This window comes from Squalius cephalus, assembly GCF_949319135.1.
Source record: "Squalius cephalus genome assembly, chromosome: 5".
In the NCBI taxonomy this organism is placed as follows: Eukaryota; Metazoa; Chordata; class Actinopteri; order Cypriniformes; family Leuciscidae; genus Squalius; species Squalius cephalus.
In genome coordinates this window covers 45,954,254-45,979,738 of record NC_137126.1, presented here as the reverse complement: position 1 = coordinate 45,979,738, position 25,485 = coordinate 45,954,254, and the positions used below count along the sequence as shown (strand labels likewise).

The 25,485-nt window shown below is 38.1% G+C and overlaps 1 protein-coding gene across 5 annotated transcripts in view; it reads right to left on the bottom strand.

The window, feature by feature from the left end:
- Positions 1 to 25,485, bottom strand: part of bmpr1ba (bone morphogenetic protein receptor, type IBa) — a 66,222-nt gene that overhangs the window by 15,903 nt on the left and 24,834 nt on the right. For 4 of the 5 annotated variants that reach the window (XM_079872494.1, XM_079872495.1, XM_079872493.1 and 1 more), the window contains one exon: positions 18,713 to 18,952. The exons of the other annotated variant lie outside the window; for it this stretch is intronic. In XM_079872494.1, the coding sequence (XP_079728620.1) occupies positions 18,713 to 18,791 (79 nt within the window). In that variant the 5' untranslated portion in view covers positions 18,792 to 18,952. The remainder of the gene's footprint in view (positions 1 to 18,712; positions 18,953 to 25,485) is intronic. 5 annotated transcript variants of the gene reach the window in all.

Below are 25,485 nucleotides of genomic sequence, written 5' to 3'. Positions count from 1 at the left end.
ATAAAACTGCATAAAAAAGTAAAAAAAAATTCTGTTAATGATTTGTTAGCTTATAAAAATATCATTTTTTTTACATTTTTTTTTATTATCCAAACATGTATCTAAATATATCCTAAATATATAGTGTTCAAAAAAGCAATTATTTTTTTCATCTTAAAAAGTAAAATAAACAAACAAAAGATGTTTGGGACATCATAAGTAAGAGACTAAATCTTCATCCCATCTAAAAATGCATTTAGAAGAATAAGATTTTAGATAAATAAAATAAAATAAAAATAACATAAATTAAAAAAGCAAGTAAAATAGTTGGGTTACACTTTATTTTAAGGTGTCATTGTTACAGTGTAATTATATGTTTAAGTACTGAATAATATTAAGCAACTACATGTACTTACTATTGGATTAGGGTAGGATTTGGTTGAGGGTTAGTTGCATGTAATTATGCATAATTTACTGTTATTATTACTATGGTAAGTACATGTAACAAATGTAACAAGGACACTAAAATAAAGTGTTACCAATAGTTGGTTACACTATTTTAAGGTGGCGTAGTTACATTGTACTTATTCAAATAAGTACTGAGTAATATTAATTAACTACATGTACTTACAATAGAGTTACGGTTAGGGTCAGGGTTTGGTTTAAAGTTAGTTTATTATGCATAATTTATGGTCTTTACTATAGCAAGTACATGTACAGTAGTAACATGTGACTACCTGTACATCACCTTAAAATAAAATGGTTTAATTCACAAATGTCTTGATTCAAATCTAAAAATGAAAAGTTGGATTTCAGTATTTTGGGATTAGATGTATTTTAGGACATTCTACCGTCATTTTAATTAGCCGAATTAAATAACAATAGAAGTCAACAGGGTGTCCCCAATTACACACACGTGATTATGTGTGTTTGAAGTAACACATCCACACATATGCTCCACCAGAAAGAGGTATGACCTTTAACCCAAACCAAAATCAGTATGCCACAGTCAGGCCTTATACACCTGTCAATCAAAACCTAGAGCCATCAATCAAACCCGCAGGGGTCTGGAGATAATGAGCGTACACGGGTGAAAAGAAAAAGATCAATACAACCGATGCAAGAAAGTGAAACTGCAATGGGCAGAAGAAAAGATAAGACAGGATAATAGATTAAGAACAGACAAAAGAGAGCTACAACTGTGTCTTTATCTGCTGGGCTTTGTCAACCGAGACCGGCCGTCTGAATGGGCCTGAACTCAATCAAAATCTCTTTTTCACTCTCTGTCACTCTGATGGTTGAATAAAACCCCTGAGGACAGAGATTTTCACACACAAAGAGACACTTTTCATTCCTTCACACAGCCAAATAATCACTGCGAATCTGTCAGAGCAGCCCGACTGCTCCGGAAATCTGCTTCCCGCTCCACATTCACAGTCTTGTCTACGTGTGTGAATCTATTATGAAGATTTAAAGGAGCCTAATGTCTATATAGCGCATCTGGGGAATGCTGTTGATTACCACAGACAATAATGTCGACTCTTCCCTCAGTTTGTAAAAAGCAAATGGGAAACGTGCCTGCAGGGATGCACTTACAATGGAAGAAAAGCAGACAAGCAGGTCAGAGGGTTTAAAGGCACAAATGCAAAGATGTATTTTTGCTCTAGCACTTGAAAGAAAAAAATTGTAATGCTTGAGGTACTTTTGATTGTGTTGCTGATGTAATTCCTATGGGTGGAGTTTTAGACGTGTGAAGAATCCTATTTTGGTTAAAGCACCAATACATTTTTTTTTTATCTAAGTTATTTGAGCTGTAAAGTTCCTTTTGAGTCAAGACTACTTTTTCTTATCGATTTAATTGTGTTTTAGAAATGTGGTGCACCTATACTAAGTTTCTCCGCCGATACCGATAGACGATTATTCTGATTATCTGCCGATATTATATATAATATATACTAGAATATTTTTTCTTAAGGAAAAAAAATCTCTGCCAACTAATGTAAACTATACAGGGAACCCTCTCATTTGGTACATAGGTATAATATTAGAGGTTAAAATGAACAACAGGGCTATTATATTCAACTGCTATTTATTTTCAGATATAATAACAACACTCAAATAAAAACTGAAATAAAGCATATAAGGTAGTTTTAATCAACTTGTCTTCATGACAAATTTATTCAAACATACATTCATAACAGTAAAAAAGCTTTTCTTCAGTGTTTTTTTTATAGCTACACAAACTGTGAACATTGGATAACTTTCCTGTGGAATCGCATATTGTTCACAAGCTGTTTTACTGACGTCTTTCCACCGTTGAAACACTGATTGGAGATTACATGAAACATGATTCATTTCAGTAAGTTGTACTGTATCTTTCAACATAATTTTTATTGTTCATGCTTGTTTTTCCATGCAATAACTTGTATCAAAGTGGAAGTGGACCGTTTTACAGCCTCACGTCACATTTAAGAGCATCAAACCGCCATTTATTGTTTGATTTTCGTGATAAAATGGACATAATATGAAAGCTGAGACTTTAGTTTCTTACCAAAAGTAATAAAGCACAAAGCTCTTTGCGATTACTGGATGAGAGACTCGCTACAAATAATGTTTGGTGTAGGAAAGAAACGCAGATCTGGCAACCCTGGCTTGAACTACGGGTCAAACAAAGCCTGCTTTAACGTTGCTATTTTAACTGTTAATGCATTATTGTCACATTAACTTCGACAGCCCTAAATTCAAAACATTTTCTTCACACACAGTATGAGTTGCAGTCTGACACGTTTTTCCATCCGCTTTTATAGAGATTGACCGATAATCGGTTGTTCAGTTCAGAGTAGTTGTTATGATTGTCGAAAACAGAAATAAAACAATAAATAAATATCAGTTCTATATATCGGTTATCGAGCACATAAACAAGCAAATAATTGGTATTGATATCGGTTATAAAAAAATCAATATCAGTCGATCTCTACTCTTTTGATTGACGGGATATAATCGGCCCTGATCATTGACTGTTTTTAAACAATTGGCCGATGCCCGATAGAGAAAATAATTGCTTTTATCGGCCGATAACAAATACTGGCTGATACATCGGTGCATCCCCATTTTGATTAAACCACAAAAATTCAATCTTTCGTAATGAAATAAAATTAAATAAATAGTTATTTGAGCTGTAAAGTTGCCTAAAAAGTCCATTTGAGCTGCGACTACTTTTTTAAGTGGATGAACTTCTGGTTATGTACAGTATTACATATTTTTTATGTGAAGCTCCAATTTTGGTTAAAGCACCAACTTTTAAAAAAACTTTTTCATAAAAAAAAATACATTTTAATAATAGTTAAAATAGATTTAAAAATAAAATAGTTATTTGAACTCTAAAGTTGTCTAAAGTTGTTACTGTGTGTGTGTGTGTGTGTGTGTGTGTGTGTGTGTGTGTGTGTGTGTGTGTGTGTGTGTGTGTGTGTGTGTGTGTGTGTGTAGTTCTAGAAATGTGATACTCTTATTTTGATTGCACAGCCTTCCATTGTAACGGTATTGGTATAAACACATTCCTAATTAGAGCATACATGAAACATACATCTGCAGTCGTAACAGGCTGACCGTGTCTCTCGTTTGGTGATGTCTAAAATGCGCCCCTGGTTTCAGACCCGTCTGTTTCCATGGCTCCTAAGCGAGTTCAGCAACTGTCTGTTATGTAAATAAAGAAAATTCCACTCATATCTGGAATGAAACGGCGTCTGGAGTTCCAAGTGATTTTGACTCTTGGTAAAAACAGACTGGTCTACATTAATTAGCTGGTGTGGCCGTGATAACCTTGATTTCAACTTACTAGAAGCGATTAAAAATCGTGAGATGACATAAGTTTGCTGTAGGGTGATGAGACTGCAATTGCCTTTATCTGACACTCACACACAGGCACCAAAGGTTGCTAACAGAACTTCATTTAAACACCCACAGACACCATAATAAGCCAGCAAACACCCACTGAACGCTGCTATTAACACACCGTGAGCATGAGGGATGACTGTGCAGAAGGTTCATGTGCAAACCATTGCTTTGTGTATATATATGCCGAGATGTAATTTACAAGGTCATCTTGAAACTCAATCACCTGACCCTGAACATTCCAGCAACCCTTCACACACACACACCGCAGCCGCCACACTCTATGAAATATAAAATAAACACAGCACTTTCAAATAAACAGCAGAAGGAAAACTCAAACTTCCATTTCAACGACATGAGAGAAACAAGAAAGACCCTCTGGCCAATAGTGAAAACAGAGAGCAAAAACAAAAGGAAACAGAAAGAGAAAGAAGGGTTTCTACTTAAACTTCTCTAATGCATCTTTCACTACTACCAGACTAAGAATTAGTGGGCGTACACACAGGACTTGCTCTTGTATATCTTGCAGTCACATGTGCCGTTGTTTTGTGAATTTTCACGGCGAAATAGAGTCATTTTAATCAGAATCCACGTGATCGGGAAGATTTCCCCTCACAGATTTCGCAACGGGTTCAATTTCTCTGCGTTGACCAAAGCTGTTTGGTTCGAACGTGACTTCTGTGTGAGCTGTTCCTCATGCATTGACACACTATTGACAATATGCATTTTTTCACTGAAATGTTGCTAATGTGAACGTACCTTTAGGCATGACTCATGGCAGAGTGAGTGTAACCACTTTAACCAGTAATACATTCATTTGATATGATGGCTAAAGAAAAATATAAGGGCATACATTTACACTAAAACAATTTTTTTTAATTTATCTTACCACTGAAAAAAAATAGTCCCTGACATATAAACTTACCTAGTTGAAGGTTGCTATGGGTGCTGAAGAGCTGTTTCATATTAAAGGTAGGGTCGGCAATTTTCGGAGCGGCAAGCAATAGCAAGCTAGCTTAGAAAGCATGAGATCCCACCCTCCCTACAGAGCGCTTCACCGAATGCAGTGATTGGATGAACATTTTATGGTCCTACGCCTTCCACAGACGATACATATATATATATATATATATATATATATATATATATATATATATATATATATAAATACATTTAGACCACTTAAAGCTGTAGTCTACGATGTTGAAAATCGGTCGAGAAAGCCTGAGACAGTTGTGAAGTTTTAAAAAACTCATCCCGCCCCTCCACACACACCCCCCTCCCTTCTGTGCTACCTGATCCCTCCCACCGGGAAACGACCTAAACAACGTCACTCAGTCAAGCTGTGATCACCGGTAGTAAACATTGGCGCATCTTGTTCAAATTCCGATCGGCTCGAACAGAAACTGAATATATACTGAAATATATTCAAGCACTTCAAGAAATATAATCACTTTGACCCGTGATAGGCGATGCTAAACGGCTAACATTCCAATGCCGACCGGCAGCATAAGCATGTTGTCAGACTGATAAAAAGCTATTATGTAACACCTCACACCATAAAAGTAAAAAATAAATGCTTACCTGCTCAACAAAAAGTCAGCCGTGTCAGCGTCGTTTTTTTTGGTTTGTTTTTTCTCCATTGCTGAGCTGATGCTACTTTGCTAGCTACCATAGACTGTCAGCTGCTTGCCCGCGAAATTTCATGACGCAGGAGGGGGGCGGGGTGGGGTGCGGTGGGGTGGAGACGCGAGCGTCAAGAGGAGCGGGGGATTGGATGAGAGCAGTTGACCAATGTAAGCTGTCCGGCCGGACAGCTTACATTGGTCAACTTCTCTGCAGCTGTACACCCAATAGAGTGAATGGATTTTTTTCATTCTTTTTTCTCTTCATATTGTTAGGACTGTACTGTAGAACCATAACCAGCATCTAAACGAGGTTATTAATAATGAACAATCTTTGAAATCGTAGACCATAGCTTTAACTTAGTGATTGCTATCAGGATGCGAAGAGACTTTCAATCAGTATAACAAAAATCGCCTTGCCTTTAATCAAACTAAGCAACAAGAGTTGCTAGGCTAACCTGGACAATTACTTTCCAACTGTAAAATAATAAGTAAATGTATTAACATCTCCTCTGATATTGTAGCAGACAAATGACATTGTTGCTTCTGATCGGTCCATCACTTGAAAACTGACAATATAATATGAGGACTTTTGAACTGAGATGTCCAAAAAGCACAATTTACAATCATGTGTATATAGAAAAACAATTATAAAATAGTGCATACAGAATACAAAATGCATTCTTTGTTTAAGCCAACTTAAAGACCTCAAGAAATCAAAATCTTCAGACAATGTCTGACAGCTTCAAAGTCATCTTTAAATTAAAAATTAAAAAGATGAACTAATACCACTAGTGAATAAGTAGTAAGTCATGGCTGACGGGTTTTGGCTATTTAGAAAAAAAGTAGGTAAACCTTTCAATGTGTCCTGCCCAAAATGTTCTGCTTTAACAGCGAATATTTCGACAAGAAATAAGCCATTTCACTGCTGCTAAACTCCACACTTCTCACTTTCTGTTGTGAAATCTGTTCATGATTACTGCATCAGACGCTTTCAGCACAAACTGAAATAAAAGAAGGCACGTAAACCCTCAGCTGGTCGTCCAGGTGGGGCGCTGGAACGAGGAATGAAAGGTGGGAACAGGTGTGTGTCCATGGACGGGGTCAATACTAAAGATAGAGAGATGAAAGAGACGACAGATTATAAAGGACTGAAGATAAAGGCATTAAGATGGACTGACACACAACACCTTCAAATACCAAATCCAGCTGCTTCCTTCCCATGATGCACTTGGGTTTGTGTGAAACAGAGAAATAGAACAGTTTCCCAAACTGGGGTTTGTGAGTTGATGAAAAGCTAATAATTAAATCTTAAAAATGTCAATAGATATAACAATATTGTGATACAAATAAATGTACACAAAAAAATGTAAAACACTAATATTTAAACTAAGTCAAATTTATTTGTATAGCGATTTTTCACGATACACAATGTTTCAAAGCAACTTTACAGAAAACCATGACCATAATGTTTATAATATCTTAATATCTTCATGCCTTACAGTCGCATTTTGCAGATTAGAGCTGGGCGATAATATAGTTTACATTTTGCAATAATACAAGCAATCAATCAGTTGAGATTTGGTCACATGGGAGGCACTGATATACGTATCATGTGACCATTAAATGACATTAGAGAACCGCGAACGTCAAATGTGTTGTTAAATTATTTAAAATATTAAATCCAAATCTTAGGGGGTACTTCTAGCAAATATTTTATGTTAAAGGTGTTTAGCTGACAAAAAGGTTTGTGAATCACTGAAATACTGTATAAAGCTAAAGAATGGACCAATTAGTCTAACTGGTCAGGTACGATGACCTGAGTAATTTTAAATGTATGTTTTATATTTTATTTATTTCATCAAATGTGTATTTTTATATATACAGTATATAGTGTCTATTAAATTGGAAAATTACTGCAAAACAACTACCTGTTAGTTTTCTCAATGCTAGTCAGGCTGGACCAATCAGTCATTTGTGATTACCGGAAAAGAGTTTGCTGGGACGGATGTCACGTATCTTTAAAATGAAAAGTTATACAATATAATTATACATTTTAGAGTACAAAAATCTACAATAATACAAAAACGCCAGAGGTCTGAATGTGAACATGAGTGTTGCTCCTCATCATTAACCTCCGTTAATAATACACTACAGCTCAGGCTCCAGACTGACTCCACACAGAGTGCTGTTTCTGAGTGTTACTCTATGCAGTACCGCTGTTCTCTATCATTAAAATGCCATTAATAAATCAAGAAAGTTCAGGCTCCAGACTGACTCACATACACAGACACACCTGAGCTGCATTCAAAATCCATTAAGAGTGTTATCACACAGAGACCGGAGGCTCATTCAGCCTCGTTCTGAGATCATGAGTTCATTCAGGTGAATGCAAACACACTCTCAGCTCTCTGACCACAACACTGGACACCCTTTGAACAAAGTCGTCGCTGTCTTTATTTTTCCTCATTTTGAGGATTCTGCAAAATATACACTACTGTTCAAAAGTTTGTAGTCAGTAAGCTTTGTTTTTAAAGAAATCAATACTTTTATTTAGCAATGATGCCTTAAACTGATTTAAAAAAAAATGTCACAATTAAATATGCTGTTCTCTTGAACTTTCAATTCATCAAAGAATCTAGAAAAAAAATGTTTTCAACATTAATAACAGCAAATCATCATATTAGACTGATTTCTGAAGGATCATGTGACACTGAAGACTGCAGTAATGATGCTAAAAATTCAGCTTTGATCACAGGAATAAATTACATTTTAAAATGTATTCAAATAGACATAGAAAAATAGACAATAATATTTCACATATTACTGTTTTTACTGTATTGTAGATCAAATAAATTCAGCTTTGGTGAGCAGAAGAGACTTTAAAAAATAGTAAAAAATCATACTGACCCCAAACTTTTGAATGGTTGTAAAGTTTATGGCATCATATCTTAATAAAATATAATAATCTTAAAAATCTGGCTTGACAGTTAAAAAAAGAGTATAAGTCAATAATAACAGTCAATTATACAAGGACCTCAGAAAGGATGAAAGCAGCGTTCACCTCCATTGATTTTCAGTCTCTGCAGTTTTCATCATGTTACTGTGCTATTTAACAATTTTAGTGCAGAAAAGTGATTTTCAATGTCATAATTTATTCCAGCCCACATAGGAATAATATCTAATCAGCTTTGGCCACTTCATGAGAACATTTTACTGGTGGAAAAAAGCCTTTCACAGAAATCTCCAGTTCATTCATATGGAACGTCCTGTAAAGCTTGACTGCGTTAGCAACAGTAACCATGGGGGGCAGAGATTAGTAAAGGGTTGATTAAAAAGCATGAAAACAAAGTGATAAAACCATATATTTATGTACAGGACGTGATGTAACAGCCAAGCATTCATGTCTACGCTTAGCCTACTTGCGTACTAAGCCAACGGTCGGTCATCAGCCAACGGTGATGTTTCAAATACTGCAGGTATTTTGGCGATTGAGCTTGTTGAATTGCCGTCCATCGGCGTCGGCGCCATCGGTGAGAGAGAGTACTCTGATTGGCTGTTCAGCTTAGCAGACGAGTCAGCGCACGAGAATACGAGCGAAAGCGATGAAAGCGAGCAAAGAAGTCAAGACGGCACAGACACAAGGCTATTCTAATTTTACATTATCTTGCCTGTGAAAAATATTTTCATATTAACATATTAATTTCATATTATAATTTTACATGTCATATTCATATTCATATTTCACATTTCATATTGCATATTTCATTTTGCATATTTTCATATTGCATATTTTCATATTTTGTTTTTTCGTATTTCATATTTCATAGTTTGTATCTGCAGTCCTAGTTTCGGTTTCCCTTTTTGAATGACGTATATAGATTACCGATACCTCCTGATGTAGACATCAGGCGCAGAATGCAAGTGCTAGCTGACAGACGCCTGTAGTCCTCTTGGTGTGTTCAAGCGCAGATATTCGGCTGAAACGCAGCCGACACGAGGCGACAACACAGTCCGCTTTCGTCTCCGCTAGTTCTTTTACGTTGGTGTGTCATGGCCTTTACACTATGTTTCAGAATGACTGTACACTCTGTATTGTGTTCCCACTTGGCATCAAAATACGTGACTAACAAAATTACATGCAAGCAAATCTCAGTTTCTCGGTATTGTGCCGTTTCAAACAAGCTTTTGTTTTGTTTTTTATTCCTCTCTTCAACACCTCGGTCTTTCCCACACTCCAGAGATCCAGTGTGGCGCTGCATCTGCCGGCTGTCCGTCACAATCTTCTGGACTCCAGCCATCAAACCAACTGCAGCTGGACGGCCCATGATATAGTCTCCGTGAGCAACTTAAAGCAGAACATTAACTTTCAAGAGTGACTATTGCTGTAAAACTAAATCTAAAACACATCATTTCTCCAACAGGTGGTTGCTGACAGTAAAAAGACAAAGCTATAACGGTCATTATTAATCAGAGCCATCGGAGAATAAACCTCAAAACCTCCCAGGGAAAGAGGTGAGAAGGTGATGAGAACGCTGATGACAGGCAGAGCAGTAAAAGGTGAAGGAGTTTTTCCTCTGGGATGCGAGACATGCCTTCTTTCCAAGCCAAACAGAAATTGAGCGATTCAGAGAGGTGTGACTGAGGACTGAAGACGTCCTGCGAAGACAATCACACAACCTCAAGACCGAAAGGGTTTGGCTTTAATTATTCTCTCACCTGAATCTTTTAGACTTTCTGTGTTTCTCACGCTGTCTGACCATAAATCACCCAACTAAATAAACCAATGTTGGTTCAGGCGGACCGACATAGTAATGCTGTTCACCAGCGAATCTTCTTGGTGGAACTGGTTGAGTAAGAATGTGTTCCTGGTTAGGCTTCTGGAAGTAGTTAGTTGAGGTTAGTCTCAGCCTCAGACATCACGCCCACGGGCTGAACGTCTGATGCATATGGCAGACAAACACTTCAAGAACTTCAAAGTCGTCATTTGATTGGTTGAATTTTCCAGGATTTCCAGGAGACGTGTGTGTCGCGTTCTTTAACGGTCCGTCTGAAGACAATAGTCTAGATGGGAAGTGCCCAAAAAGTGAAAGTGAGGAGCATTTATGGGTACAAGTCGGGAACCGGCCTACCTTACATATTTCAAGGGTGCTGAGTCCAAAAAAACTGGTTCCCAAGCAACATTTTGAGTTTTTGACCTTCTAATTTGCATATCAAAATGGCCGCCAAATTGCCTATCTTGCTCAGTCGTTGGACCATTTTCCCCTATTTTTTTTGTAAGTAGGCAATCAGGATGAGGAAATTAAGTTTCTAGATCGATAGTCAAGGGTCAGAGCAAAGATATAATGGAGGCTCATTGCCTTTTTTATGTATATATTTATGCAAAATACCAACTTTTAAGGTGAAATTAAGCATTATTTGTGTCATTTTTTAAGGCCGACATACATATTCAATCAATATCACTCTTAAATGTTCCCAGTGTATATATGATATGTGATGTATTCCATATTACATAATAACTAAGAAAAACACCATTGCAAGTTGTCTGAGATTTCATTTTTTATGCAAATTAAGGCGAGACACTACAGGTGAATAGGGTAACATTTTTAACTAGCAGATATCACCATGAAACTTTCACAGTTGATTACCTACATTAAGATGAGAAAAAAATGTATTACAAGTTTTCTGTAATTTAATGTTTAAATATGCAAATTAGGCTATATCTAATCAAATGTGCACTAATTTGCATATATTTAAAACAACGAAATCTGAGTATTGGATAAAGCCAGGTTAAAAATGATTTTTTCATTGTGTTCACATATTAGATGGGAAAAAAAATACAGAGGGATTTATGGATATCTACTTTTGTTATCCTGTAAATCAGAAAATACTGTCAATAGCAATATTTTCGCCATGTTTTTTGGAATAAAATGTTATATAAATCAGGCTAGGAATAATATATTTACAAATCCCTCTGTAAATGTCTTCATAATATAACTAGGTACAAGACTGGAAAGTTTGGTGTATAGGTGCTACTGAAGTGGAGCGTCATCCATGTGGTTTCCTTAGTCTGCTTCCGAAGCCTTCACCGGCCCCAAGCAGGAGGACGGCACCACCCGTCTCCGCCCCTTAGCCGGCCAAAACGCCAGGCTAAGCAGCACTCCTGAGATGGGCAGCTTGGAGTTAGGGCTCAGTTCTTCTCAGGAGCTGGTAGCAGGACCACTCCTTCCCCCGGTGGAGGGCCGGGGGAGAATCTTTTTTCTAAGAACTGATGCCCCTTCCTCCGAGCCCCAAGAGGCCATGGATGGCAGTGTGCGACGCTCTGCCTCGCCACTCTTGTCCCCCTCTGTCGCCAGACCTCTGTCAGAGCAGGCCCCCCATGGAACACTGGTCCTTCCCTGGCCTCCTCTGTCAGGATGCGGCAATGACCGTGCCCCCACACCGGGTCGCTACGCCGCCCACGTCCGGACCGTTCACTCCACTTCGCTGCCCTACCGAGGGTACGTCTGTGGTTCCCATGACCCCGCTGGTTCAGTTCTTGGGAGCCTGGCTAGAGTTTCCCAACCTGTCCCGCTGGGTTGAGAGAACCACCAGGCTCGGCTATGCGATTCAGTTCGCACAATCTCCTCCCCGCCTCCGGGGAGTCCGTTACACTATGGTGGGTGGCAATGCCCCTGTTACTGGCGAAAGGTGCAGTCGAGATTGTCCCTCCAGCCGAAATGAAGTCCGGGTTCTACAGCCCTTACTTCATTGTACCAAAGAAAACCGGTGGGTTACGGCCAATCCTGGACCTGCACGTCTTCAACCGATCCCTTCACAGGCTTCCGTTCAAGATGCTCACGTGCTTTCGTGGCTTCAGCCTCTCCCTGGAGAATGGAGACTCCATCCAAAGACAGTTCAGCTGATTTGGGATCAGTTCGGGGACGCACAGGTAGACCTGTTTGCCTCCCACGACTCGTCCCATTGCGGCACGGACACACTGGTGCACAGCTGGCCGCGGGGCCTTTGCAAGTATGCATTTTCCCCAGTGAGCCTTCTTGCACAGACCCTGTGCAAGCTCAGGGAGGACAGGAAGAAGGTAATTTTGGTTGCCCCTCATTGACACAACCGGACCTGGTTCTCCAAACTAGTCCTCCTCGCGACAGCACCTCCTTGGCCAATCCCTCTGAGGAACGACCTGCTTTATCAGGGACGGTGCACCCTATGGTACCCTCATCCCGATCTTTGGAACCTTCACGTGTGGCTCCTGGATGGGACGAGGCAGGTTTGAGTACCCAACCACCAGCGGTAGTGGCTACCATCACTTCCGCTAGAGCATCGTCCACGAGACATGCCTACGTGTTGAAGTGGAACCTCTTCGTCACCTGGTGCTCTTCTCGCAGAGAAGACCCCAGAAAATGCCCGATCAGTGTCGTGCTTTCCTTCCTGCAAGAAGGGTTGGACCGAAGGCAGTCTCCCTCCACCCTGAAAGTGTACGTTGCCGCTCCTCGGCGAAGAAACATATCTGCATGGTGCCAGCATACTTCCTTATATGAGGTAAGGCGGAGTTACGCAATGCAAATTCCGCAGACCCATGGCATTTCTTTGCCAATGGCTCGTTTTATTTCTCGAAGATGAGAGGCTTTCTAAGCGAAACCCCATTCGTCGTCATGATGTAACGTCTCCGTTCCCTACTCAGGGAACGAGGGTTACATATGTAACCGAGACGTTTTACACCCCCCTCTCAGAAGCCTTGGACATTTGGGACAATGTTTCAAAAAATATTTTCTCTAACCTCAAACCCTTTCTCCCATATTGTATGTAGTAGCAGCAACCATGTGTGGCCCACTATAGTCTTCTATCAAATAGTAGTTTTCATTGGTTCCATGAGAGTGGGGCCAGCCCATAAAAATATCTTAAATTTTAACGTCTAGTCGGTCCACAGTCTAATTCTGCTCTTTTTGGTTTTCAGCTATTGTTTTTGTCTGACTTATATTATGAAGTTTTGTCTGTGGGTCATAATTTGTCATTTTCTTTGCAGTTTCGTCTGAGATGCATCTGAAATCGGTCACAAGTTCACTTGTTCATTATAGTGAATGGCACATGTACTTTATGGAGAAAAGAGAAATGAAATTGAGTGAGCAGCTTAAGATGACGGAATTTGTGTGTGCCAGAAATAACTATTTTACACCTTAAAAAATAATGACGATAATAACTTTATATGGTATAATGAAAATAAATAACTTGTTCACTTGTTCTCATATTCATGTCATATTTAATAGATAGTTCATTCATTTTAATAGAATAATAATACAAAAACTACAAAAAAGAATTAACACAATGATATAATTTTATTATTTTTACTTATAAATTTGTCATAAAAAGCAATAAATAGAGCACATAATACATGAAAGCTGTATTCCTTTCAGGGTTATCTGGTTTTGTTTATTTTTAGTTTTCTCCACATGGACTCTGTTTGTGTTTTCACCTTGGTTAGCTTATCTTCATGGTTGTTAATTTGATTCATTACTCAGTTCAGGTGTGTGTTGTGTTCAGGTGTTCATGTCTCATTATCCTCTAACTACTTAAGTTCAGATCAGTTTGTGTTTCGTGTTGAGTCTCGTCTATGTGTAGTTGTGTTTGGATGTACCTCTTTGGAGTACTCTGTTGGAGCATTAAAGCCTAACTTTCGTCGTCGATTCTTTGGTGTTTTTGTTTTCCGTCTTGTTTGTGTTTTGCTTGGGGCTGGTGAAGGCTTCGGAAGCAGACTAAGGAAACCACATGGATGACGCTCCACTTCAGTAGCACCTATATACCAAACTTTTGTACTTGTACCTAGTTATAGTTATATTATGTTATATTATGAAGACATTTACAGAGGGATTTGTAAATATATTATTCCTAGCCTGATTTATATAACCTTTTTTTTCCAAAAAACATGGCGAAAATATTGCTATTGACAGTATTTTCTGATTTACAGGATAACAAAAGTAGATATCCATAAATCCCTCTGTATTTTTTTTTCCCATCTAACATGTGAACACAATGAAACATTTTTTTTAACCTGGCTTTATCCAATACTCAGATTTCGTTGTTTTAAATCTATGCAAATTAGTGCATATTTGATTAGATATGGCCTAATTTGCATATTTAAACATTAAATTACAGAAAACTTGTAATACATTTTGTTTCTCATCTTAATGTAGGTATTCAACTGTGAAAGTTTCATGGTGATATCTGCTAGTTAAAAATGTTACCCTATTCACCTGTAGTGTCTCGCCTTAATTTGCATAAAAAAACTTGCAATGGTGTTTTTATTAGTTATTATGTAATATGGAATACATCACATATCATATATACACTGGGAACATTTAAGAGTAATATTGATTGAATATGTATGTCGGCCTTAAAAAAATGACACAAATAATGCTTAATTTCACCTTAAAAGTTGGTATTTTGCATAAATATATACATAAAAAAGGCAGTGAGCCTCCATTATATCTTTGCTCTGACCCTTGACTATCGATCTAGAAACTTAATTTCCTCATCCTGATTGCCTACTTACAAAAAAACTAGGGGAAAATGGCCCAAAGACTGAGCAAGATAGGCAATTTAGCGGCCATTTTGTTATGCAAATTAGAAGGTAAAAAACTCAAAATTTCGCTTGGGAACCAGTTTTTTTGGACTCAGCACCCTTGAAATATGTAAGGTAGGCCGGTTCCCGACTTGTACCCATAAATGCTCCTCACTTCTTATAGAAGGCCATTTTTCAAAAATCCGTCTAGACTACAAAGCCGTCGTGAAGCCAAACCCCCTCATGGAAGAAGAAAGTCGTTGTGTTTACTGTGATAATGCGCTTATCAGGATCAACTAAACGCAGGATGTTTCAAAAGTAGCAATGTGAAGTTCGCGGCTCCATTGTAGCAGTATACTTGCACAACGTTCTTAAATGATTAATGTATTAGATGCATGCTGCTCTGTTATCGTAGGGACATCAACTTTATATTTTCACACCCCTTAATATGACTTGTAACAAAACAAACTGTGATTGTTTGTTTTGCATTTCGGTCAGATGTCCTCTTGGGCGATCCTTGGCCAATGAAAGCTGCGATCGAGTGCCATCGAGACTAGTCTGAGGTGGTCTACCAGCCCTAACCAACTTGACCAAGATGGCCAACTAGGCAGTCCTGCTCATCAATCATCTAGACCAACCAAACAAGTCTTTAAACGATTGGTATGATTGTATCATGGTATTTAATTTTCTGATCTTGGGTTTTATTTGTGTTATGGTAATGGAGGTCTTTTATTTTGACGTTCACTCGCGAGAGCGGATATATTGCGCGTTTGCTCCAAACATTTCAGTACGGGACGAGACCCAGACATACATGGTTGTGGCATCAAAGGTTTACGGTTTGCAAGGAGTTTAAAAGGATTTAGCTCCTGGTTTAAAAGGAGAACAAGGTACGGTTATGGACTTGCTGTTATCATTATGTTGTTGTTTTGATTTGTCTTCTTTGTATCAAGATTACTTGTTTGTTGTTGTTTTGTATGATGTTTAGATATGTTGAAGTCATTAACCTTACTTATTTGGTTTTGATGTACATTTATTTCAAGGTTTATTCAGTGTTTTGTATTCTTTTTTTGTACAAGCTCTTACATTGATTCTCAACGAGTCATGGTGGTGTAATACGTCTTTTGGCGTCCAACCGTGATCTTATCTGTGATGACGGACATTCAAATAAAGTGTGGGAATCATCAGTCAAAGTCAAAATCAAATTGTCAATCATGCTGAACAATTTGGCCAAAAATGATACAATAATATATCAATATGACTACATAATAATAAGATTAAGAATAATAAAATCACTACTACTATGACTAATACTAATAACAGCACTGTAAAATAAAAGTAATAATATAATAGTAACAATAATATAATAATTACAATATGAAAACATTTAGCAACACATAATAATTACTATTGTAATATTTCACTGTAAAACAGAAAATCAAGTATTTAATAATAATAATTATTATAATACTTTTATTGTACAGCACAACTGTTAAATTACAATACTAATATTTGTGGCTGTCATAAAAAGTGCTTCTCATTACAAGTTTGGGAAGATGGTTGGCGGATGATCCCAAACTCAATACACATGCAAAGTTGAGTTTGTGTGGAGCAGCATTTACTGTGAACCGAGCAGACACCAAAAACACCGGCTCACAAGCGGCTCGCATGTAAAAGAACACAGTGCTGCGCTTTACTCTGAAACAAGCAGCACATATACTGATTTAATTCAATGGATTTGGTAATCGCACTAAGCCATATCATGATTTAGATTTTATTTCAATTAATCGTGCACCCCTAGTAGTTTCTACATTCCACAAGCAGTAGACCTGCATCCAAACACACACAAACATGCGAAGGCCTTGTCAAAAAGGCAGACAGGACGTGCTCATCATAGACAGACACACCGTTGGACATGCGTGAGTTTGTTTGGCGGCAGTGGGAGTGACGTGCAGGAGTGATGGAGAGGGTGAGATGCTGTGGACTGTAAATAAAGTCTGACAGAGACACCGCAGGCTCCTCTGCACTCGGTGGACAGCAGATGAGTTCATTGTGCGTCTGGGTGTTGGGAGACAGGTCTGGACCGTGTCTTTATGGGATGGAAAATGATGGGAATGGCTTCACTCTCTTAACCGCTCAGGAGGAGAAAGAGACAGTGAGCGCACACAGGCTAACACAAAAAGGATAAGAGCAGTCAAGTAAATTTCCTTCACTAGCTTAGATAAAGTTAAGTTAAGGTTAGTCAAATTTAGCTACGGTAAAAATTTTACTAAAACACAGTGGCTCCAAGGAAAATTTGGACACTTAAATCATATTTATAAATGGCTAAAAGACATTATATAAACATAGTTAAATTCTAAATATTTATGTTTAAATAATATTTATAATTGAATCATCAAATTAAAATTAAAATATAAAAAATGCAAAATAATTTAATAAAATGTAAGTTATAAAATTCTATATTTAATCTAATGATTTAATTAATATTATAAATACCAATACTTTTTTCTATATCATTTAAACACAAGTATTATATTTTATTAAATGTTTATATTATTATATTATTAATATTTAATTATTTACATTATTTAATTTATAAAATAAATATAATATTTAATATCAATAAAATATATCATTGAATATAATAACATTTATTACAGCAAATACAAAAATTAGATTCCTTCAATACGCAATTAAACCTATTTCTGGAAGGCACAGTTATTAAATATTAATAGAACAAAAAAGAAAAAAACAAGGTCTGTCTAGAAAACACACACACACATACACACACAAAAACAAGTGTGTGAGAGAAAGAGAGTCTGTTGTATAAATTAAACACTGAGTGATTTCAAAGCTGGACCTCCAACTGTGTGTAAAACAAGTGTTAGGCAGCTGAGAGGCTGGTACAACACTACGAAACGAGAAACACACACAGCAACACCTGGCTGACCATTTGGTACACCATCTATGAGGTTTGTATAAGCCAACATACAGAACACCATAAAGCACATATACATACTAACAAAGAATTAAAACATGCTTCATAGGAAAGAAAACTCACAGATAAGATCTCATTAATCTCAATCACTTCTCCTAGACAGAGCTGTAACCGTCATAGACATCACCGGGGGACATGTCAATGACCTATTCTTAAACTTTTAAGTCCGTTCCTCTCCCCAATCTAGCATATTTGATTGCCCCTAGATACCAATGAGACTAAATGGAGAGCAAATGGAAACTTTTACTGAAGTAACCTTTCTCCAAAGAAAAAAACTACAGTATCTCCTATAAAGTCCCAAAAAGAGATATTAATAATGGCCTCAATCATACCAAGACACCAAAGTCTGCAATGAACAATCAGAGATCTCAGTATGAACTCAAGTATCTCTCAAGAACAAATGATCTGCTATCCATATTCATTTTATAGCTCTATACTCTTACTGTACTGTTGACTATTGACTCATCTATTTTTATTTCTCCCAAGGAAATTTTAGGAGAAACATCTTGGTACTTAGATGAAACAACTGAGAACTCACTTAAAATATCCAGAGCAACATCTGAGTGAATGTGAATGTGTGTGGTCGATCCATAGAGCAGAGACCAGCTGCATTACAAATCCTGCATTAGAAACACGCAGTCCGTAAATTTTCTGAAGGTTGACACTCACCCAACCTCTCCTCCACGAGTCCCAGAAGTCCAATGACCAGCACGCAGACCCAACGCAAGCAAGTCCTCAAGAGATCCATCTTCCGTGTCTGCAACTCCAGGCAGGGAGCGAGTGAATCCCTCAGCTGTCTGCTCAACACACTCTTGAGTGTGTGTGTGTGTGTGTGTGTGTATGTGTGTCCGCTACAGAATGTGCGAAACTGCACACCCCACAGCAGTCTCAATCACGGCTTCACACCGACTGCCCAGAGAGAGAGAGAGAAAGAGAGAGAGAGAGAGAGAGGGAGGGAGAGAGAGGGAGGGGAGGGGATTATTCACAGACTTACACACAGTAGCCTCAGTGTAGTTGGGCCAAACCCCGCCCCCACTTTAAGACCACGCACCCATATTTTCAAATCCCCCTCCCTTTGCCTTTTTTAACCAAACACACCAGTTGCGTGGAATACTAGCATACTGTGTCCTGCATACTGTGCAGTATAAAACTTCTTTTTGTGTGTGTAAAAAATGTCTTAACTTTTGGCAGCCTGATCAAGTCAAGGTGTTAAAAATCCTATTAAAGATCGCAGGTTAAGTACATTGCATTGTGGGATACAGTATTCCAGTCCAGGACAGTCTGCATACTGTGCATACTACAAAAACAGACAGTCTGCATACTGTGCATACTACAAAAATAGTATGCATAGTAGTAAGATTGTGTGCTATTTCAAACAGCCACTATTTCATGCTTGTGATTTTGATTGACAGCTCAATTCAAATAAAAATGCATGGTTGATTAACATTTAAACTGGAGCGACAAAAACGCCACCACAATACCATTGTTTCTGCAGTTAATGGTACTACAATAAAAATGCAGAACAGGCTGTGCAGATCGGAACAATCCAAACTCTTCAAGAACAGAGAGAGAGAGAGAGAGAGCACACTAAAACTAATAAACAAGCAAAACAATGAGAAAGAGGTCAAACAAATGAACACGGCTCCCTCTTACTGAGGCTTCTGGATAACCAATCAACCAGTAAATCTGTGAAACACACAAACACACACATTTCTGCCAAACATAACGAGCTGTGATGGAGGTCATCTCTAAGCTTTGACCTGTGACTCTTCTTCCAATTTGTACTAGGTTGACCTTTAACACATATCAAACCTAGTCAAAAAAAAAATATTTTAAAGATGTTAAATATGGTTGTCACTTTTCTTCTAGACACTTTATCTTGTTCTAGAGTTCAGTTATCAACTGGAGTGGCAACCAAACATTCAGAAGGGCTTTTCACACTTGAGAAAGTTAACCCTGGGTAATTTTAAACCCCGGGTAAACGGAGACCTGGGCTATCTTCGCTGTCATTATACAGTACAAGAGCGGCCTCTAGAGGCCAAATCACTGACACCTTGTGGAGTTTGTTTTGACACGTGAGACACCGCAGGTGCGGATTTAAAACAGAAAAACGAAACAGTATGTGTACAGTACATGTTTTCATATCTTTACAAATGAATTAATTTGTTGACTAAATGCTGGATAAGTAGAGACAGAACAGCAATATGTTTGCTGTCAAGTCTGAAAGGACACAAACATTAGTAGTTCCTCAAGCGGTTAAAACAATGTGACACGCAAGTCTGACCCAAATGATTAATGTCACGATTGTTACCCTCTATTTGCATTCATTTATATCCAGCTGGTCAATTTTATGCATTCGTTATCCAGCAAAGTTGCACATTTAATGCTACTGACATGAGAAAGCATGTTGTATGGTCATGCAGCCGACAAAAACATATAAATAAATCAGAAACGCATTCAATTTCAGTTCTTTTTTATCGTCTCTGTAATTTTGTTATTTTGATTAGAAAACCATTGATCAGAAATGGAAGCAAATAATGTGTGAGAGTATAGGACATACAATATACATATGTGTCTATTTTCAATACTATGGCCTTTGTGTAGATATTTAAAGATTGCCATGGAGTCAATGCCTGGCATCTTTAAGCATGACTGTTTGGATTTATATGAAATGGTAACACTTCACAATAAGAATCCATTTCTAACATCTAAAAAAAAAATACTGATGTATTGTTCCTTGCTAGAAATTTCCTAATTACAACATTTACTAATACATTTTTAAATTTTAAAGTTGTTAACTTTAGTTAATGCACTACGAACGAACATGAATGATCAAGGTATATTCATATATTAATATTTAATATTAATATTTATTTCATGACATCTCAAGGAGTGTTTGACATGGTAATGGATATGACAATGTTTGATTTTTGGTCTTGGTGGAACAGATCTGCTACGCTGCTTTTGATTATTAAGCCTACCAAGTATGGGACTTGCTACTGCTATAACACACACAACACGCTGCTGTGAGCAAGCAAGACATGCTGCTTCTATGCAATAAAGCGTACATGAATTACCTGTTCTATACATGAATTAGCAGTTCTATACAGGTGGAGCTGGGGAAGGTGGAGGGTTTCTGAAACTGCTACAGCAAATGCCGACCAAGTATTTGAAGGTTGAGCAACGAGCTCATTGGCTACTGATACAGCAGGAACCAATCAGCGGTGCCGTATAGAGAATGATGTGATTGCAAGCAGATTGAGTTAAGGTCCTATCAGCCTGCACCATCTAGAGTTTGAATGAATGAATGAGGCATTTATATAGCATTTCATTTTTCACAAAATAACGCCAACATTTTCCTATTTACATGTTGTGATTTGTATAGTCACAGTGTGTACAAATAACAAGGTCTCATGAGACACAGCCATCTTCTAACCGTATACATACTGGGAACTATATTCTCAAAAGGCGAAGCACTGCTACTTGGGCGGAGTGATTTGCTTGTAGCGCCTGAGAAAAGCTTGTAGAGGAGCAGAGAGTTCACTCAGAGTTGGAGTAAATCACTACACAGAAGTAGCAGTGCTTCGCCTTCTGAGAATATAGTTCCCAGTATGTATACGGTTAGAAGGCTGTGTCTCATGTGACCTTGTTATTTGTACACGCTGTGACTATACAAATCACAACATGCAAATAGGAAAATGTTGGCGTTATTTTGTCACTTATTGGGAGCAGTATGCTAGCTGGAGCCGTTTACCTCCAGTCTTTGTGCTAAGCTAGGCTAGCGGTGGGTGCGTCAGACAGAGTTACGGCACGCACGGAGATGAAAATGGACTTATCTAACTCTGGGGGATACGGTGAATAAGCTAAAGTCCCAAAAAGTCAGCATGTTCCTTTAATGTTGTTACCTAATTGTTGCCAATACCTAATTTTACACGGTAAAAGTCACGAGAAACAGCTGTGGTAGAATATGATGTCAGAATTTAATAAAAAAGAAGGAAAGTAATGAACCTTATGAACTCCTCGCTTGATTTTGTTCACTCCTTGCTGATATAGTTAACTAAACTGCCGTGATCTACACAGGAATTAGAGAACGAGTGAACAAGTCAACAATGAGGGTAGATTCCTCTGCTGGAGTCGACCCCAACTCTAGGGCTATTCAGAGTCAGGGAATCAACTTTTGGAGTCAAATCCCCATCACTCATTTTATGTTACTTTAAAATGTAAGGACGTAGCTTAGGGATTGGAGCAGAACTACAGTATTTCTATTTATTTTCTGTCTGTTTATGATGATCAAACGAAAAATCCAATGTATCAAATCAGCAAACACACATTCCCCACTGAAGCCATAATGGCACCGGCACCCTGACTAACACCCGCCGATCCGTTCCATCTGTTACCCGGCCCACACAACAAACTCATCTTCCAAATGTTTGCTCCTGTTTTCACAGCTGACAGAAGCGATGCGTTAGTCTGTTATAGGAGCGTTTGTCAGCTTTTGGTTCATGTGAGTGTGTGTTTTGATGCCATTAGGAGAGGTGAGTGTGTTGTCGCTGCCATTATGTGGGGTCATAAAGAGAGGTGTTGATTGTCCAAATGTGGAGGCGTAAGAATAAGCAGCAAAAAATAGACCTTCAGCTGTCTGAACAACACACGCATGCTTTCTAATACTGTGATCTCCTAAATAGCACTGAAACTAATAAAAGCATAAACAGTTTAAGCCTGTGGCTGCTCAGACAATGGCTCTGTTCCTAAACCTAGTGAACTGGCTTTGTAAATCGTATTTTAAGGCTGTACTCAAAGATATCTTGGGCAAATTGTAAGGGAGCATTGCATTTATCTGGGATTGCGGTGAAAGCAATGCATTGCAACAAGCTCAGTGGGAAAAAACACTGGCAGACAAAGTGAGAGAATGTAATTATAAATACTTAACACTTTCATACAATACAAGGTTTGAATTTTAAATGTAATTTATTATCAATCAATGTGATCATCAATCACATCAATGTTTATGTGGTTGTAACATCACATATGATGCAGCTCACTATGCTTTGGAGCAGAGCTTCTGTGTGTATGTGTGTGCGAGAGAGTACCTCAAAGGTCAGAGGTCAGTGTAATGACCTGAAGAGCTTCAGCGACCTCACACCTGTTTGAGATCATCCGTTTGGTCACATACCATCACACACACACACACACAATATATATACCAGTGTTGTCTGGACCAGTATTTAGCAATGAGCCACTGAACCCACAGCTATCAATAAGCAATGACACACAATGCAACGGCCAATTTGTGAACGAATCATTCATTTGAACCGGTTCTTTTTAATTCAGTGATCAAAACAAGACAGTCTGAATGAATCTAAGCTATATTCGGAATGGCATAACACTAAACTATTTTTACAGAATCCAGTTTACTGAGCATGTTACACTCACTACTACAACATATACAGGACACAACCAGACCACAATGCAGAGATACTAGAGATATTGTATCCCACAATGCAATGCACCTGACCTTCTTGCTTAACGTTTTGAATGCAAAAATGTGAAGTCATTTTTACATAAAATTGGACTAAAAATACAAAATAACCTGTTTTAGCTCAAAATGAAGTCTGGTACATGCTATTGTTTGAATAATAAGAGGGTGAGTAAATAATGACTTCCCCATTTTTGCATGAAAAAAAATCTAAGTTTGTCATCTAAATTTATTATAACCGTTTCAATGCACTAAATGCTTGTTGTTTTGCATTTTATTATTGTCTAGATAGAATCAATGGAAATGGTCAACGGCACACAGACAGTGAGGCAGAGCGAGTGTGTGTGTGTGTGTGTGTTAGCGGGCCGTGAGGGGAATGTGTTAGAGTTCAACATGGGTGAATGGAACATAATCAGCACATGCAGACTGCTCCACATTTATTCTGCTTAAACAAAGACAAACACGCACACACTTTCACACACTAACGAGGGCCACAGCGGCTCCGCTGCCACCTGGCTCATCCCTCCAATTAAGCATTCCCTAACGAGGTGCCAATTAGAGGAAAAGAAAGAATGATACAAAAGCAAAGGGTCGCAGAGGGCAGAAAACATTAAACAGAGAGAGAAAGAGACAGAAAACAAGGCAAGAGGAAGTAATAGCAATTACACATGACAAGACAGAACGCAGACAGAAATGTGTCTGTTTAGACTCTGTATTTGATCTATTTTTGCTTTTTACATGTTATTGTCAGGAGTTTGAAGGGCAAATGTTTAACATTTGTAAAAGCGCTAAAAGTGGTCAAAGGAAGCCCCTATTCACATTACATTTTTCTGGCAGTTAAAGATCATGGTGGTAAAGAAACCATAACCAGAAAGGTTATGGGTCCAAAGTACTCTGGAAAAGTTTTGTTCATGACAGAAATGTATGTATGGTTGGGCTGCAACGATATAAAAATTCTGGGTGATTTAAAGGTACACTATAGCTAAGTTTCCATCCACTTGTCAATCGAATTATCTCAAGTTCGGTAAAAAAACTCATGCGAATAAAGCTGGTGAAAGTGTGTTTCCATCCAACGGCTTTAAAGCGAATAAAAACCTGCGCGTAATGACGTCACATGCTGTTTTGCGATCAAATTGGTATATCGAATTGATTTGAGACATTTTAAGGTGTTTCCATTCATTTTCGCACTGAATCGCACAACATTCAAGCAAACATTTGCGAACAAAGTTTTGGTAGACAAAATGGATCGCCCCAAATAACGTTTTCATCAGCGCTTATCGCATAAGCCATATATCGATCAAGATAAAATCCGATGAGACCGAACGTATTTCATTTGAGTCGATATTCATGAAATTCAATGGAATTTTACTGTTTCCATAAGGCATTTTTCATTCGATATCACTTAATTCGGAAAAAAACGTGTGGATGGAAACATAGCTTATGTAACTTTTGGTGCTCTAGCGGTTAATAAACAAAACCGAATGCGTCTTGCAGATGAACATTGCAGCTGGAGCTACTTCTCTCTGTTTATGTATATGACGAGTCCGGGCTACTCCGCAGTGGTTGTCGTCCCGCCCGGTCTAAAAAGGTTTTAATGTAGCCGTGTTTCCATTACCCTCCAAATTGCGCAAATTGAAATTGCGAATTGAAAATACGCCCAATGGAAACACATCAATTTCGCAAAAACTCCCATTTATCGCAAAAAAGTTTTTCCGCTCGCATGAGGTGGTTTTTCAGGCAATTCGAAAAAGAAATATTTCGCAAACCTGCTATGGAAACAGTTTTAGCGCATTTACAGTTACCTGACATAGATGAGTGTTTGGACAGAATACGAGACAGAGTTCTTTATTAAATTCATATAAGACAAAAGAATTACAGGAATAATGGATTCTAAACCTCAAATAAATGCCACAATCAAGATCTCGAAGCACATATGAGGGAGAAACACCCAGAAACAGCTCATATG